The 16450-nt window shown below is 39.6% G+C and overlaps 4 protein-coding genes across 8 annotated transcripts in view; 3 read left to right on the top strand and 1 right to left on the bottom strand.

Annotated features, from left to right (window-relative positions):
• Positions 1-5742: 5742 nt before the first annotated feature.
• LOC130692300 (kelch-like protein 18) lies at positions 5743-8169 on the top strand. Its single transcript, XM_057515378.2, has 6 exons — positions 5743-6674; positions 6820-6979; positions 7043-7182; positions 7245-7492; positions 7562-7762; positions 7847-8169. Exons 1-6 carry the CDS (start codon positions 5823-5825, stop codon positions 7953-7955), a joined length of 1710 nt encoding a protein of 569 aa, XP_057371361.1. The 5' UTR covers positions 5743-5822; the 3' UTR covers positions 7956-8169.
• Positions 8170-8477: 308 nt separating this feature from the next.
• LOC130692296 (nonsense-mediated mRNA decay factor SMG5-like) lies at positions 8478-11900 on the top strand. The gene is made up of 10 exons (XM_057515372.2): positions 8478-8781; positions 8848-9070; positions 9133-9365; positions 9432-9510; positions 9623-9729; positions 9792-9951; positions 10013-11197; positions 11264-11409; positions 11495-11649; positions 11715-11900. The coding sequence occupies exons 1-10, from the start codon at positions 8705-8707 to the stop codon at positions 11771-11773; spliced, it is 2424 nt and encodes an 807-aa protein (XP_057371355.1). The 5' UTR covers positions 8478-8704; the 3' UTR covers positions 11774-11900.
• Positions 11901-11955: 55 nt separating this feature from the next.
• On the bottom strand, positions 11956-14064 carry LOC130692299 (uncharacterized). 3 transcript variants are annotated; one of them, XM_059497555.1, is made up of 5 exons: positions 13804-14064; positions 13660-13738; positions 13243-13599; positions 12568-13109; positions 11956-12483 (listed from the first exon to the last, which is right to left on the bottom strand). In XM_059497555.1, the coding sequence occupies exons 1-5, from the start codon at positions 13987-13989 to the stop codon at positions 12016-12018; spliced, it is 1632 nt and encodes a 543-aa protein (XP_059353538.1). In that variant the 5' UTR covers positions 13990-14064; the 3' UTR covers positions 11956-12015. The 3 variants fall into 3 exon arrangements, with proteins under 3 accessions (XP_059353538.1, XP_057371359.1, XP_057371360.1); XM_057515376.2 differs by having other exon boundaries at positions 11956-13109; XM_057515377.2 differs by having other exon boundaries at positions 11956-13109; positions 13660-13735.
• A 272-nt stretch (positions 14065-14336) lies between these two features.
• Positions 14337-16450, top strand: part of LOC130692294 (regulatory-associated protein of mTOR-like) — a 35341-nt gene continuing 33227 nt past the window's right edge. For all 3 annotated transcript variants that reach the window (XM_059497528.1, XM_059497529.1, XM_057515371.2), the window contains exons 1-6: positions 14337-14724; positions 14847-14949; positions 15015-15136; positions 15218-15649; positions 15716-16024; positions 16095-16403. In XM_059497528.1, coding sequence (XP_059353511.1) covers positions 14539-14724; positions 14847-14949; positions 15015-15136; positions 15218-15649; positions 15716-16024; positions 16095-16403 — 1461 coding nt within the window. In that variant the 5' untranslated portion in view covers positions 14337-14538. The remainder of the gene's footprint in view (positions 14725-14846; positions 14950-15014; positions 15137-15217; positions 15650-15715; positions 16025-16094; positions 16404-16450) is intronic.

Genomic DNA, 16450 nt, shown 5'->3' with positions numbered 1-16450 from the left:
CTTCTACGCTGGAGAGGTCATGCGCTGATGAAACAAAAAAAAAATGACTCGCAAAACGTGAATCAGAGTCAGGGTTATCCAGCTCACTTCAGTGGAACAGTTACAAAAAAGGCATATAAAAACGGAGAGAACTTGAGTTATCAAACACCGATTATAATGGGAGTTTTAGCACGTGTGCGCAATAGCATTCTCACTTTCAATCAATCAAGCGCTACTGGCTATCGCCTCTAACGCGACGACAACCGACAATAGCGCGCATGATGCATTGACGGCTGGAAATCTTTTTTGGGTCAATTGGCGCATAAATGGCGACTTGTTGTTCGCTTTTTGAGGGTTGCAAAAAGTGTTAGAAAATAATTTTGTTGCCCCAAGGTAGCATTTCAATATTTGCGAATTAAGCTCTGCGTATCGTACCATGTGCTGCGCCCCCATTAACTTACACGCATACAAAATTCAATTGTACAGCCTTCTATTGAATGCCCAATGCGCAATAGACGGTGAATACACCTAGTTTCAAAATTGTATTAGATTTTCTCGTAACTGGCCGCTTGCTAATTGGAAAACTACTAGATTTCGTCATATCTGAAATCGCGGTATTTTTGATTGGGTAATTTTTACTCAAGGCCTCGCAATCCTTCCCGTTCCGGTAAATGACACGAAATTCGAATGATAGGGGAACAACCATTGACGTAGATGAGGGCGAAATCATGTGTCGCCACGCACTAGTCGTGACAATAAGGAAGGACACTTGAATTATTACATCCACTTGATGCCGGAAGGAAACGGCGAGTAGTAAGTCCGGCATAGGTATACGAACAACAAATAACGAAGGAAATCACAGCGTCCGTTTCATTTCTTACACTAGGTTTTGATTCAATGATTTTGTGGGTTTTCTAGGTCATAAAACTCACGATGCTTGGACACGGGAACGAGCTGACAATCTCTTTTCATAAATCTAGCCTAGCTGTAAATGATTTTTTAATGAACATCTTGGACAATCAGAGTAATAGGAATATACATGTTTCTTTCCGGGAATCATTTATTGGATGTCAAAGTCAAGTATACAATGCTCGCTGCGATTAAAGATTTATCATCAATTTTTTTTTTCTCCGACTGCCATCAAATGTTATCACAACTTTGACAAAAGTTGTTGTCAAAAAGCCTTGTGTTTTTCTATTTCACCTTATGTTTTTTGCCTTCCTTTGTCCTGTTATGCAGTTTTATCTAAATGAAATTGCTCGAATTGAACGTGGTGCTGAACATTCCACTCTGTAGGTGTGGTCGTTTTCAGTCCACATTAGTGAATGTTCTAGCTTTTCTTTAAAAAAAAAAGGGCAAAAAAAATATCAAGTGCGCAACGAAAGGAAAACTAAAAAATAAAATAATAAAAGAGTCAAAAAGCACAAAAAAACAATTCGATCCTGCAAGGTTACTGCCAAGCAGTCTTGGTTGGGCTTGTCTCTCTGTGCATTTGGTCGTGTTCATACTGAAACAGCTCGGTATGCAACCGCCATTGTTGCAATTAATATCTGAGAAAAACAAGGAAATCAACTTCGCTGTTATTCAGGTGTTAATGAAAATAAGAACAAGGGAATCGACCGTTTTGTCCGTTTTTTTTAAATGTCACACTATTTTCAAAGGAACAAACAATTCACAGTCAAGGAGAGGGCCTTGCAATGTCGTGAGGAGCTTTGTCAGTACTTCGTAAAAGCTTGTGCATAGTTTCCGCTTTGTTTTCGTCAGACAATTGAGTTCCGCTTCGTGACTTTTCCGCGGAAAAACGGCATTCACACTAACTAAATGCCCTTACAAAGATTGACTTCCCTAATCATCGTCACTCGCTCGCAACCAATAGCCGGACATGGCGTGCGTATCGCAAAAGACAATCTCGTTTCCCTTTCCTTTCCTCTCCTCTTGTCACCAACAACAGGATAAAAAGGTTAAATTATTTGGTTGCTCCACTGGGCATGACGGCCAAGTACATTGTATTTTATCTTATCAAATGTTTTTTTCATCCTGGTTCATCCCGGTTCATATATTTACCAGATCCCAGCAAAGGGTCGGCATCTTATACCATTCGACATCGATAGCTTCGGTTGCGTGAAATCGCAATTCTGTATTCTCTCGAACCTGTTTCTTTGCTGTTTGCTTTTTCACAAAAAATGTCACAATGACGATGGTGTTCCCCAAACTAACCGTTGTTTCCTTACATAGACAAGTTATCGAGAGGGTGTAGGGAATTCACCTTTCCCCCCTTTCTATCCGATAGCAAGAAGCAATAGCCTCATCGTCATCATACTCCGGGTTCATCTAGATCGACCTGGACTACCTGGCGGCTACAAACGCATGCAGCGCGGTAATAATAGCTGCAACGCAATTTCAGATTTCCATGAAAATAACCTGTTTTCTTCTTTTGTTTTTCGCCTTTGAAAAAAACTTTCTTCGACTAAGTAGGCGATGGTGTTCCCCGTCTTCACCCGTTCTAACTAGTTAGTTACCGGTTACCGAGTTCACTTTTCTCCTTAGTTTGCGTCAGCATGTACAAGTTTGATTGAGATGTTAACAATCCAAATATAAAATGACAGATTGCTAAGGAGGAAATGCTTCGGAATCTTTTGCGGCCATCTAATTGAGCAATTTTCCTTCATCGGACATTCTTCACCGTCAAGAAACAGATGAAATGCGGTAGAAATTTTTCGATTTGAATTTCAGTAAAATGCGTATTGGTTGTACACACCCACGAAGTAACCTTGTAGAACTGTAAAATTGACCGCCAAAGAGCCAAACCAGAGTAGCGTAAAGACAAAAACAAAAGTCGCCTTATTCAATATATTTGAAAGAAAAGGTAACTTGAATATTTCTCATTGGGAAAAGACTGATATGCAATTCCTTCCGCAATGCGGAGGGAGTGTCGGAAACAAAAATCAATTGTCAATGTCGAGGGCGAAAAAAAATTATTTGAGATAATAAAGAATCCAATTGCTGCATTGCACAGCTCGTAGTAATTAGTTAATCATTAAAGTAGCAGCGGCACCTTAGGGCTCTGTAAGAATTTTAGGGACACACTGTGAATCCTTGTGTATCGCATTGTCCACCTAATTTGACAAAGTTTTGAATCTACGTATCATTATGTCCTTCTTCTAACCGGTTGCTTCACCACGCGTACGCAATGGCCAACAATATCGTCTACGAAGAGAGAGGTATATGTTGAACGATACAGGGTGGAGCACATTGCAGTTCAGTTCGCTGTAGCGACTTGCCAATAACCTTGAACGTTTCCTTTATACGGACTAGTCACGCCTTTCGAAATCGCATCATCTGATGGATTCCAAGACTTGTTAAATGTTTCGGTGCTACATCTCTGATTTTGGGGCTGCGTTATGGCACGGTGAAATGTCAAATGTAGCACTTTCCGAAGGTTGACATTGTTGATATTGCTGTTGTGACAAAGCAGAGCTCTTTGGTTTCTAACGTATGCAACCTTTTTCTGTATAAATGCTTCTCTTTTGTCGCCTTTTCTTTCACGCGTTTGACTCCTGGTTGATCCGGCTCGCATGCCATGTTTCCTCAGCATATGTCATTGGAATTTGCTAATATGACGGATGGTTTAAAACTGACGAAACTAATTTCACAATGGTTTTGCGTGAAGGTACAGACTACCACGGATAAGGATACAACCTCTCATGTCATTTTACGTTGTGTAATTTTTAACGAGGTTACAAAGGATGCCACATCAGTCACATCGCGTTCAGAGAAACAGAGGTCATTCGTGTTGAGTTAGCGGAAAACAATTTTCTTCCATGAACGTAATAGCCTGGAGAATAATTAGTGCAAACTTGCTGTGCTGTTTAGTGATGACATATAGGGAGCTTGGTTAGAGACGAACAATGGACTGGAAAACCAGGAAAATCCTTGTTTCTAGATATCCAGTTTATTTGCATACCAAATCAAGGTACCTTCGCTGCATGGTACAGATACTTACACATCGCAGTCTTTGTGCATATATATGGTCTTTTTTATTTTTTCGTTCTGCGCTCTGCCGGTGGGTTCACCAGCATGGCCTTTGGCGGAATTTCGTGCTTTCATGTATGAACTACCAGTGCCACGGTACTTCGGCAAATCACCCGAAAGACCAAAGAAAGAAAAAAGCCAAAGAAAGAAAAGCAAAAAGTTTGAACGCATACAGTAATTTCTCAGTCGTGCCGGATTGCTGACCCCGTTTTCTCCTAGATTCCAATGAGATTGTAACGGCGTAGCGTACACAGTGTTATAGCAAAACGAGTCTAGAAACCCAGAACGCAGTCTAATAGCACTCGAGCAGATTCGCAGCAGTGTAAGGTGACTCGTGCATATACAACGTCAAAAAAGAGAGTAGAAACAACTAGCAATGACGGACTGTTGTGCATTTTTTTTTACAATACGGTCGTTTTCTATTTCGTTGAGACGTAAAATTCTGACGGTGTGGAATAACGATTTCTCAACCCCCCGTTACGTTAATTTCTTCAAGGCTGAACAAGTCGCCTAACTCCACCTCGATCATGAGATTCATTTGCCAGCAGCTCACAAGGGCCCATACCAAGGGTATCTTGCTGAACTCTTCTGTAAGTCCAGTTGACCATGAAAAAAATAAAAAAAAATAAATATAATTGGATCGCTTCGTGTATAGAAATAATAAATGGACAATTTGGGCAATCATTTCCAGTTTTCGGTATATTCGGTGGTTTAAAAGAACTGCATGAGTGTTGACTGATTCCTAAGGGCATCTCGAACGAGAACCGCACCCCACGGCTAGTCATTACAAAACTTGAAATTTGATAGTATGGAAACGACGTCGTCAATCCGCAATAATCACAGGGCTCGTTGTCATATAATTTAACTCGATGATTTTCCAATTTTTTGCTAGCCCCGTTCCAATTGTCTCGGCAGGCTTTTTTAAGCCCGTGTTTTGTCCCCGTTGTTTTTATCAGGTCGTGACTGTCAATGGCCATCCAGAGTTTAGTGGTGGATCTGATTTGGAGACAAAAATGTGCAACCATGTTTCGATTCCAATTTCATAAAGCGCTACATCCAAATTTGTTCTCTAACACGGAAGCCTTGCATTCAAGCAAAACTACCTATTGGTCAATCCGTTAAGCCTTCTGATGCAGGCCGGCTGTTTCGCAGTCTACGGGAGAGTTTTGAAGTGGCGCTCAAGGAATGTCAGCACAATAGAATGTACCCATTTTCAGAGATAGGTATGCGCCAGTCGGAAAATAGCTAGAGTCTTGATGCGTGGCGGGTTAATTCATAGCGGTGTACGCCGAAAATGTTTAGAAAAGGAAAACACCAATAAAAGCTGATATGCACCACTTAGATGAAGCAAGAATTTTATGGTGTCCTTGCACGTGAACAATAAGCTAACGCCATCCATCATGCTATCAAGTTTCGAACGATGAAATTTGTCCTTAGTTACCAACCCTTCGACTAGCACCATGGCCAAAGATCAGGTTGATCGGGAATCGTTCAATCATTCAATCCGTCTATTTATTTATTTGTGTTCCGTATTGCAATGTATTTTTTCTTTATACGTTTGTAGAAATATTTAGATTTGTTTTTGCAACTATGTATTTTTACTATTTGCTACTGGTTGATCTTTTGCACGCCAGATGACGTTGACAACTGTTTGTATTACGTTGATATTTGTCCAAAAAAGTTGTTGTTTGATGACTACGATTTTAAGAACGAATTTCTCTGTTTTTTAAGTCGGGGGTTTAGATTTTCTTGACTAATCGATTGATTTAAATTAAGTTTACGTGCCTATTTTTTTAAATTTCATACAAGTCATGACTGATACATGCATAAAAAGTGATGGTTGTGTCCTCTTTCAACAAACTGATCTACCCAACAGTGCATTCCCTGTTTTCGAAGAAATTCGAAAGCAAGGGCTGCTCTGTGACGTCACAATCAAGGTTGATGACAAATATTTCAGTGCCCATCGTATTGTTCTTTGTGCTACTATACCATACTTCAATTCCATGTTCACTATTGACATGTTAGAGAGCAAACAGAGAGAGGTTGAAGTACGAGGAATAGACCCAAGTGCAATGGAATCATTAATCCAATTTGCCTACAGTGGGAAAATCACACTCCATCCTGAGAATATTAACAACCTAATGATAGGAGCAGCTTACCTTCAGTTGAATCAAGTTCGTGATGCTTGTGCTGATTACTACAAACAGAGATTAGATTGCAAAAATGTTTTGGGGATTCAGTCATTTGCAGAAACCCTAAGTTGCGTAGACCTAGTGAAAGCAGCTGATTCCTTCCTTGAAAAGAATTTTACACAGGTTGCAGAAGAAGAAGAGTTTGTAAACATAGATGTGAGTCAGATAAAGGAGCTCTTAAACCGAGATACGTTATGCGTTAGCGAAGAGGGGGCTTTCGAAGCATTAATCCGTTGGGTTAAAAAAGATACCGAGACAAGAGCCAAACACCTGCCGAGTCTACTAGCCCAAGTTCGATTGCCTCTACTAAGTCCTACCTTTTTAACGGACCGTGTTTCAAAGGAGGAATTGATTCGCAGTTGCCATCGTTGTCGTGATCTAGTGGATGAAGCAAAAGATTTCCATCTTCTGCCAGAGCGACGCTCGATGTTCAAGAGTTATCGATGTCGCCCTCGATGTTTTTCTGATGTGGTAAAGAATAAAAAGTTCTCTATAAATAACACTCAAATAAATATTCTTCTCCCCAAGGTACATAGTGCCTCATCTACGTTTTCGTCATTTTATCAACACATGACTAATACCACGCTAATATTTTTATACTTTTTTCTTTTTCCAGTCTGGTCTTTTGTATGCCGTTGGAGGACTGACTAAAGCAGGCGATTCGTTAAGCACTGTAGAAGTTATGGATCCTGTTACTGGCAGATGGAACCCGGCAGAAGCTATGTCGATTCGTCGAAGCCGTGTTGGAGTCGCTATCCTACGTAACAACTTATATGGTAAAAAAAAAACTGAATGCCATTAAAGCCTATTTTCATCTAATATTATGCTTATGATGGTAGCTATCGGAGGCTACAACGGTGTTGACAGGCTCCAGACTGTAGAAGTCTTAGATGGTCCTAAACGGGTTTGGCGGAGCATAGGATCCATGAATTGTAAACGAAGCGCCGCAGGGGCAGCCTCTCTGCACGACCATCTTTACGTACATATGGAAAAATTAAGTAACATTTATTTTTAAAACAGACTAAATGCATACATACTTAGGTTTGCGGCGGATATGATGGCGTGACATCACTGAACACATGCGAGTCATATGATCCTTCTACTGACTGTTGGAAATCCATTTCTGCCATGAATAAGCATCGGAGTGCTGCTGGAGTAGTGTCATTTGACAACCATATATACGTCCTAGGGGGACATGATGGCCTAAGCATTTTTGATTCAGTTGAAAAGTACAATCCCCAAACCGGGCGTTGGTCTCTTGGTGTTCCTATGCTTTCAAAGCGTTGCAGGTATATTATTACTTTCCTTTACGATGTTAAAGCAACTAAGTTCGCATTCCCTTGTCAACTGAAACACAGATTGGGAGTCGCTGTATTAGAGGGTAAGCTGTATGCGTGTGGCGGGTATGATGGCTCTACATTCCTACGTTCGGTGGAAGTTTTTGACCCTAAAACAGAAAAATGGAGCCATGTTGCACCTATGAGTGTAACACGTAGTCGAGTGGCGTTGGCAGCTAATGCCGGTCGTCTTTGGGCCGTTGGAGGATATGACGGCACTGCGTAAGAGTTTAAATATTTAGTCTTCCTGGAGCATGGCACTAACAATGTTTCTTTCTCGCGTACTCGTTTTTCATTCATTTCCAGAAATCTAAATACTGTGGAGGTTTATGATCCAAAAACAGATAAATGGAGTTTCGGGTCTTCAATGTGTGCACACGAGGGAGGTGTCGGTCTTGGAGTAGTCCCTGTATAACTTTGTGCCCTAAATGCTGTTTTCTTGTCGAACCTAATGGTAATGTGGTTAACTTAACCCAAGGATTATGTGTCGAAATTTGATTCTGCCAATTATGGCTTCCAGTCTTGTTATGTTGTTATTTGCGTCACCCTGTTTCTGCTTGTAGAAACGCATCGTTCTGTAATTCAATAAAACCTTACCATTGTCGTAACAAAATGCGTTGTCTCTGTAACCAAGACGTCGTTTTCTCCTGCCAGGGTTTAAATTAAATTAGCCAAGGGAGAGCTTTTTGCGTTTTGGCATTCTTTAACATATGTATCGTTGCAGCTGGCTAACTTTTCGTATTGGCTGTTGAATTAAACTTTGTCGTTTTCGATTTCCCCTTAGAAATTTTGTCTAGATGGTTGAACCTGGTCACAGCCGTCGCACTAATTTAGTACGTCATTTTGTATTTTCTGGCGCGTTGATAGCCTACGTACAGTGTGTTCATGTTTTTGGTTACCCACTAGATGTCAGCTACGTTTCAGCCAAATTGAGCGGAAGTTGGACTTAATGGAGGGTTTCTAGGGTGATTTCTTCGTTGAATTTAGACAACATATAGGCCTACTAGCACTTTAATTTTAATTACTTCGAAGGCGGTCCGGGACCAGTCCAGGACGTCATGGAAATCATCGAATTTCATTACACATTTAGTCGTTCTTTCTTATTTGGTTGTAACATTTTTCGAGCTGGGGCTGGCGCCATCAGAAACAAAACTTGACCAAACCATGGCAGACAATAACCTTACTTTAAAGGCGAGAATGCCGTCGTCTACCAGTAACGATACCATTAAAAAACTCATTTAGTAATATGCTCTTTATTTCATTTGAAATTTTTTAATATATAGATTTTAATTTTCATTTGGTTCTAGTTCAGCTTCAATATTGGTTAAACAGTTAGATTCAGCTGTTGTTAAAGCAAAAGCATGCAGAGATTTATTCATTCCCGAAGTTATTGAGCTTCGGAGCCAACTTTCTTATCTCTGTGTTAAATCAATGGGAGCTGATCCTCTACAATGCAGACGTCGTGCTGAAGAACTTCTTTGGAAGAAGTGTTACTATGATGTGATAACGTTTGCCAAAATCAGTGGGAAGGTATGTATACATCTAATCTCTGTTTATGTTTAGCCTCTTATTGAAATTTTAAATGACTTTAGAAATCCCCTATTTCTTCAATGGAAAAACTTTTCGTTGGAAATCATATTGAGGCTGGGATTGTAAAGTTTACTGAACTTTTGCAAGATGTGTGGAGAAGGCTTGAACATATGGATCCTTCTTTGAAACTTGAACTCAATGTGTTACCACTTCTTGAGATAAAGTACCAAAACTATGAATTATCAAAAGAGACTAAGGAAGACCTAATGGAATCTGCTCAAAAGATTTTGGTTTGGTATGAAAACTAGGCAAGAAAAATAGTCATAACTGTGGATGCTGAATTCATTTCTATTGGTTTAAGGCTGGGAGATTTGTCACGTTATAGAAATGATCTGGAGATTTCCAACAGTGTTATTACGTCGGAACGCTTTTATCGCCAGGTAAACAAAAGAAGAAAACAAAAAAATGATTAAAAATATAATGAACTAATTAAAGTAAATAAATAATTTTTCATTTTGCAATTTAATAATTTTCGGTTACTCCCGTCATTAGGCAATACTTTTCAATTCCAATACTGGTCTCCCATACAACCAACTTGGGACTTTGACAAGTCATGATCCTTCAAGGGGATTTGAATCCATATTTTACTATACAAGAAGGTATAGCACAAAGTTGTTGCTGCTGCTTGTGATACATTACAATTTACCCTTTTTTTCTGAAGCATGAAAGCTTCAAAAAATTTTCCCGGAGCCGAACCTAACTTAAAAGCTTTATTAGGTCGGCTTGTTGCGAACGAAGACAAATTGATTTCCGCATTTTCTCAGCTATTTCCGAAATTAGTCTTTGTTTTCAAAGAAGAAACAACATTTGAAGTGAGCCAAGTAAGTAAAACCAAATAATTTTTTTATACGTTATCCATACTAAAAAAAAATTACTTTGTAGCTTTGTCAAGTTACATTAAGCGAAATCCAAAAGAAACTTGAAACTATCGAAAGTAGCAGCTGTAACCAACTCATGAATTTAGCTTCTTCCGTGATGATGTGTACGTTAACGCCTACATTCGCCACGAATAACAATCAAACAGCGGCAATTGCCTTTTGTTGCTCTTTGTTTGCTCATGTGCTAAACAGGTTTCAAGAGATTTTCCATATGACATCCAGAGATGTTTCCGATGCAAGTGGAAACCAAGCTCATGAACTAAAGTACTTGGATGCTAATGCCAAAGAAGAGATGATTGATGAATTGAGTGACGAAGAGGAAGAAGAAAGTAAGCGAGCGAAATTAAGAAGGCGGAAAGTTGCATCTGGATCTTCCGATCAAGAATTCTCAGAGGAAGAATTATTTTTGGATAGTAATTCAGAACAGGAATCTGACGATGACGAAGTCCTTTCTGATTCGGGATTTCATTCTGCAGAAGCCAAAGTTGAACCTCTTCTGGAAATCCCACACGAAGCTACACATATTTTACCTATTTTTAAACTCTTGACTGATTGGTTCCGAGTCAATGTTGAAATTGTTCAAGCATCAAACCAAACGATTAGAAAAATTTGGTCAACACTGGCCGACATACTCAACGTGTTCAAGCGATGTCAACGAGAAAATGTTACTGTTTACGGTACAGTTCCTTTAGAAGAGGATTGGAAGTTCTATGGAGTGAACTCCATGAGCTCAGTGCATGCTCAGATCGACTTTGAATCTGCTCCTGCACCATGTGCAGTTTTAATTTTGAATTCTATTCGAATTGAAAGAATCCTTCAGTTTGGTAACTGGTTAGCAAGTAAAAACAATGAAAAAGGATTCCAACTGGTTAACGGGATTTACACATGTCCAGCTGACGCAATGAGTGATAAATCAGAAAGTTTGGGAGCTAAAGCGGATCTTGTCATGAGAAATATGGCCCACTTATGGTTGAAATCGGAAGTCCAAGAGCTTGAACGAAGGCTCTCCCCTCAACAGAAACGCAAAAAGAAGACAAGCTTTGATTTTTCCGGTTTATCTTATGTCTATCTAGTACCGGACGTCTCAGCTCTCTCAAATTTCACCCACCTTATAAAACAAGTGGTCAAAAGCCAAAAACTGATAATAGTGGTGCCGGACATTGTCATTTCAGAAATTGATCAACTTAAAGTAAGTTATTAGAATAAGTTCGTTAGTTTACCTTTGTTTACAGTATCCTTGCTCATTTGTCTTTAGCGAGAAAGTGCACCTGTACGGGAATGCATCCGCTGGTTGGAATCCTGCTTTCGCACCGGTAATCGCTTTATCAGAGCACAACGTCAGAACGAGCATCAAGTTATCCCGCTGTTGACTTACCCCAAACGTAAAGACAAGGCGCATTGGTAAGAGCCGACCATTAATTACTTTTGCCGTATATTTATGGTGTTCTGTGCGCTAATTGTCCGTGGTTGGATTTTTTGTTTACAGGACACTTTTCCAGATATTGGAATGTTGCTATTACCTGGACACAAACCAACGAAATGTCTACAAAACTAGCCAAAATTCTCCTATTGTCCTGTTCTTGACTGGCGATCCGGTCGAAGCAACAGAACAACAGACAATGGCAATTTGTAACTCGATTGGTAAAGGAAAAACTAATCAGTGCTCAAAAATCAAAATGGTTCAAACTAATCGATTTTTTTTTAAGGCGTGGAATATAAATCTGCTGATTCGTTAATGAAAAAGAGCAAAACCAAAAAACGCTGATGCTGTCATGGGTAACACTAAAACTTACGTAACATGTTTTTTTTTTTTTTTAGAATTTGCTTCTGTGTAAGATTTTTTTTTTTTTTGCCGCAATATTTTATGCTCCAGACAACACCGAAACGTGAAAAAATAAACCATAAATCAAATGCGAATGAACCTGAAGATCTTTTCATACAATTAAATAAAGTAGTTGAAAACTATTTATGTGTTCAAAGTGTAGAAAGACAGCACGTGGAAACACATCAAGGAGAAGTTTGAGTTTGAGCGTCACGAATTTTAAGCTTTTGAACTACAGTACGACATTGGCAATAGTGAACACGTCCATAATGGGATTTCCTGGAGTTTAGTGTCTTGCTAAACGAGGATGCAGTGTTCCAAACGGGAGCACGAAGCAGTTTTCTTTTCCTTCCACACATTGGTCTAGTAACATTGACGATAATATGAGATTTTTCTCCAATATTTTCGTTTTCTACACCAAGAGGATTAGAGGAAGTAATTGACAATGTTTTGGGCATTTTTCCAGGTGTCTGTTCAGAGTTAGCAAGGTGCATGACAGGACCGTCTTCCTGGTAATGTTGTCCTTGCATGGTTGCTGTATCTGGGTCCTCTTTCTCTTCAGAAGGTGAAACTGATGGATGACATTCTAATAAGGTAGACAGCTGGCATCCGCTATTATAAATGGGTGGCTGGCTAAGCGTTTCCGTTTCAATCTCCGATATTCCCCCAATAAGGGAAGATTTATAGGTTACGAGAACTTTCGTTTTTTGAACAGGAATAGACGATGCAAAACGCACTTGCTTACGCTGAGTAGGGATGACTTCTACTGGAACGAACCTCGAACTAGTGGCTTGATTGGGAGTGTTGTTTTCTCGTTGTGTTGGAGTGCTTAAAACGGAGATGTCTCGAAAATGAGCTGAACGGTTAATGTATAACCTATCCTTGTTAACTGAGGTAGGGAATGGCGAGTTCTGGAATTTAAAATTACTGCCCGGTATCGGTTGACAGCCATGTGTGGTAGGAAACGTCATGTTCTCACGGTTTATGTTTGGAGTTACAGAGCTTAAGTTTGGCGTTGGATAATGAAACGTTTGGTTGCGGTACGGAGTTGAACATTTAACAGGTTGTTTGCTGTACGAGTTGCATAGAAACTCATGATGTTCATGAAGTACGACGGCTCCATTGGCATCGGGCTCTTCCTGGTATCCATTGGTCATTAGAGTTAATGGAACATTTATTTGATTCTCTTGAGATATGAAAGCAGCTTGGAATTCAACATCGGTAATTTCTTGCGATGGTGAATAGGAATACTGTAGCTTCTCCTGCGTTGAAACGTCTCCTACAATACATGTTGGATTACTAACTTGTATCGGAACCTTAGAATTATTTCTTTGGACCGTGATGGTAAAAACGGAGTCGTTTCTAATGACTGCCTTTTTCTTACGTACTTGGGTATGGTAAATAGTAATCACCTTTTAGTTCACGATGGTCAAGCGGCCCGCAAACGACGTTCCTACGATTTGTGACCGGAGTTAGAAAGCCCAAGCTTTGTGTTAAATGGGGAAAATCTTGTGTTAGATCAGGTGATGGAGCTGAACATTGAACAAATGAGTTTCCTGATGAGCCATGGACTGCGTGTGAGTATTCCTGTGTTTCTACAGCCAATTCCACTGCAGAAGTCTTATTGTCCTCATCAACTATTAAACTTGAATGAAGTTTTGTACTACTTTCTTCAGAGGTGGTTGGTTTATCTTTAGCTTCAATTTCATTGTCTGAGGAATAAGGACTGTAATTGGTATTTGATATTTCACTTCCATATTCTTCTGAATCTGTTTAGATAAATAAATTTGTGTTTACCATTGAAACAATATTTTTTAAGTTGATCTGACCAGAAGAAGTTCCACAAGGAATATTTTTAAATGGAGTTCCACACTGCTGCATTGTGACATTATTTGATGAATCAGACTGCTGTGAAATACATACCATTTATGTACAGCTTTGTTCTTTGAAATACTCAGGAATTAGTTCATTACAATCGGTAAATTCGGTGAATATTGTTGTTCTTCATTTCCTGGAATATGATTAGTTTGTTTGTTGTCATTATCCACTTCCTGCTTCACGAGGTCGACTAGAATAATCCGACTCTGCTGCTGAAATGCTGTTTTTCGAACCTCAGAGTTTGTTCGGTAACGATTTTTATACCCGCCGCTCCAATTCATCTTTCTGTCTGTTTAGGGATGAAGAAAATAAACGTTTCAGTTTATCATAAGTCAACCATTTTACTTACAGATGCGTTTATTCGTTCCCTTTTGCCGCCATAACCCGCGATCTATGAGCAGAGCATGTAACTATTCATTGTTTCCTTCCTTTTTTCCGACGTTATATAAAATATTCAAGGGTAGATAAATGTCGTACACTAAAAAACAGATAAAGAACAATTAACAAGGTGTAATATTTGTCTACGGATTCCACTCCATCTCCAGATTCTCCACGTCCTCGCTAATTCGGCTATTTTGGGTATTTTGCTTTGGAGAAAAATAGGCAACTTCGCTGTACTGCTACATTTACTGCAACGAAAACCGTCTGCTTCTTCAGCAATGCAACAAAAGTACACAACACGGGGAACATAATTTGAATTCGTGTTGATGAAGTATGAAATTTTGCGGTTTTGGATCAAATGAAAGAGTCGTTGGAAGTTTGTTTTGATCGATTGCAGTTTGAATTTACTCTAAATTTGGATAAGAAACCCGAAAGAAATTGTTGTATCGATGAACATGTCGGGAGAGCTTTCGGTCTTCCAACGTGATACTTCTCATTCACCTTCACCTGATGAACAGGGTCAAGAAGAAGAGGATGAAGATTGGGCAATTGGACTAGCCTTTTCGTCTGAAAGGCATACTGACAGAATTGAAGGATTAGAAGAATGTGCCCAAAACTGGAGATTAAAGGATCGGGTAATGGAATATGTTATTCTGCTAATTTTATATTCCAGATTTTTTCAAAATAGTTGGTTGACATGTTGGGTGAGTTTCTAATTAAAAATTGCATCAGTTTAAAGTTATTGTTTTGATTTCAGATGAAAACAGTGAGTGTGGCATTGATATTATGCCTCAATGTCGGAGTAGATCCCCCTGATGTAGTAAAGACTCAACCATGTGCAAGACTAGAATGTTGGATAGGTATAGATTATAAAAAAATATAACTAAAAATATTTTTTACTCATTTGGGTCTCTGAGACTGGTAGATCCCTTGGCCATGAGTCCACAAAAAGCATTAGAAGCTATTGGTGTCAACCTACAGAAGCAGTATGAGAGGTGGCAGCCACGTGCCCGCTATAAGCAAACCCTAGACCCTACAGCAGATGAGGTATATACAAAATTATTACTGACAATCAACTTTATAGTGCACAGTACAGCTGCAATGTTTTTGGTTATTTTCTGAAAACAGATTAAAAAAGTAACATCTACTCTTCGAAGAAATGCAAAAGATGAACGAGTGCTCTTTCATTATAACGGACACGGTGTACCAAAACCAACGGCTAATGGTGAGATTTGGGTTTTTAACCGAAGTTATACACAGTATATACCACTGTCAATTTACGACCTGCAAACCTGGATGTGGTCGCCATCAATCTACGTTTTTGATTGTTCCAACGCTGGTATGATCGTGGATGCCTTTCAACAATTCGCAGATCAACACCAGAGAGAGTACGAGCAGTTGATGGCACAGTCAAGAAACACGTTACCTTCTCAGATGACACCTCCTCCAAATTTCAAACAGTGCATTCAGCTAGCAGCGTGCGCCACTAATCAAATTCTCCCAATGAATTCTGAACTTCCCGCAGATCTTTTTACTGCGTGTCTCACAACTCCCATTAAGGTGATCAGGATAAAATAAAACTTGCGTTAACAGGAGCCACTATTCCATATTATTTTTCTTACATAGATTGCGCTACGTTGGTTCGTTTTACAAAATACATCCCGTTTGGTGCCAAGAATGACGCTGGAATCAGTTGACAAAATTCCTGGACAGCTCAATGATCGAAGAACTATGCTAGGTGAATTAAACTGGATTTTTACTGCTATAACTGATACGATAGCCTGGAATTCACTGCCTCGAGACGTGTTCCAGCGCCTTTTTAGACAAGATTTACTTGTCGCCAGTCTTTTCCGCAATTTCCTATTGGCAGAAAGGATACTTAAGTCTTATGACTGCACACCTGTCTCTTGGCCTAAACTGCCTTCTACGTCTCAGGTACACTTAGCGTTTTTAAAATAATTTACAAGCCTTTACTGATTCTGTTTTTTTTTTTTTTTTTTTTTAGCACCCTATGTGGTCGGCATGGGATTTAGCCCTTGACATTTGCCTCTCACAGCTACCAGGCATCTTAGAAGGCAAAGAAACTTTCCAGAATTCGCCTTTTTTTGAAGAGCAATTGACAGCTTTTCAAGTTTGGCTTTCGCATGGGTCGCAGAAAAGATCTCCTCCGGAGCAGCTGCCTATTGTTCTGCAAGTCCTTTTGAGCCAGGTGCATCGCTTAAGAGCGCTTGAGTTATTGGGACGTTTTTTAGATTTGGGACCTTGGGCGGTGAATTTGGCACTGTCAGTTGGTATCTTTCCATACGTTTTAAAGGTCTGCTTAAAAAAATTCATCTTCGTTTTATTTTACGCAACTATTCG

Source organism: Daphnia carinata, chromosome 1, assembly GCF_022539665.2.
Source record: "Daphnia carinata strain CSIRO-1 chromosome 1, CSIRO_AGI_Dcar_HiC_V3, whole genome shotgun sequence".
Classification (NCBI taxonomy): domain Eukaryota; kingdom Metazoa; phylum Arthropoda; class Branchiopoda; order Diplostraca; family Daphniidae; genus Daphnia; species Daphnia carinata.
This window is presented reverse-complemented; position numbering and strand designations above follow the sequence as displayed.

Bases quoted from the DNA above. Each gene is read 5' to 3' on its own strand.
- LOC130692300 (XM_057515378.2), top strand. From the start codon at position 5,823: ATGACTGATACATGCATAAAAAGTGATGGTTGTGTCCTCTTTCAACAA. The intron at 6,675-6,819 runs GTAAAGAATAAA...TTCTTTTTCCAG, and splicing joins CTCGATGTTTTTCTGATGTG to TCTGGTCTTTTGTATGCCGT. The intron at 7,493-7,561 runs GTATATTATTAC...ACTGAAACACAG, and splicing joins ATGCTTTCAAAGCGTTGCAG to ATTGGGAGTCGCTGTATTAG.
- LOC130692299 (XM_057515376.2), bottom strand. From the start codon at position 13,989: ATGAATTGGAGCGGCGGGTATAAAAATCGTTACCGAACAAACTCTGAG. The intron at 13,600-13,659 runs GTCAGATCAACT...TTATCTAAACAG, and splicing joins TCCTTGTGGAACTTCTTCTG to ATTCAGAAGAATATGGAAGT. The intron at 13,110-13,242 runs GTGATTACTATT...CATGTATTGTAG, and splicing joins TGACCATCGTGAACTAAAAG to GAGACGTTTCAACGCAGGAG.
- LOC130692296 (XM_057515372.2), top strand. From the start codon at position 8,705: ATGGCAGACAATAACCTTACTTTAAAGGCGAGAATGCCGTCGTCTACC. The intron at 9,071-9,132 runs GTATGTATACAT...AAATGACTTTAG, and splicing joins TTGCCAAAATCAGTGGGAAG to AAATCCCCTATTTCTTCAAT. The intron at 9,730-9,791 runs GTATAGCACAAA...TTTTTTCTGAAG, and splicing joins ATATTTTACTATACAAGAAG to CATGAAAGCTTCAAAAAATT.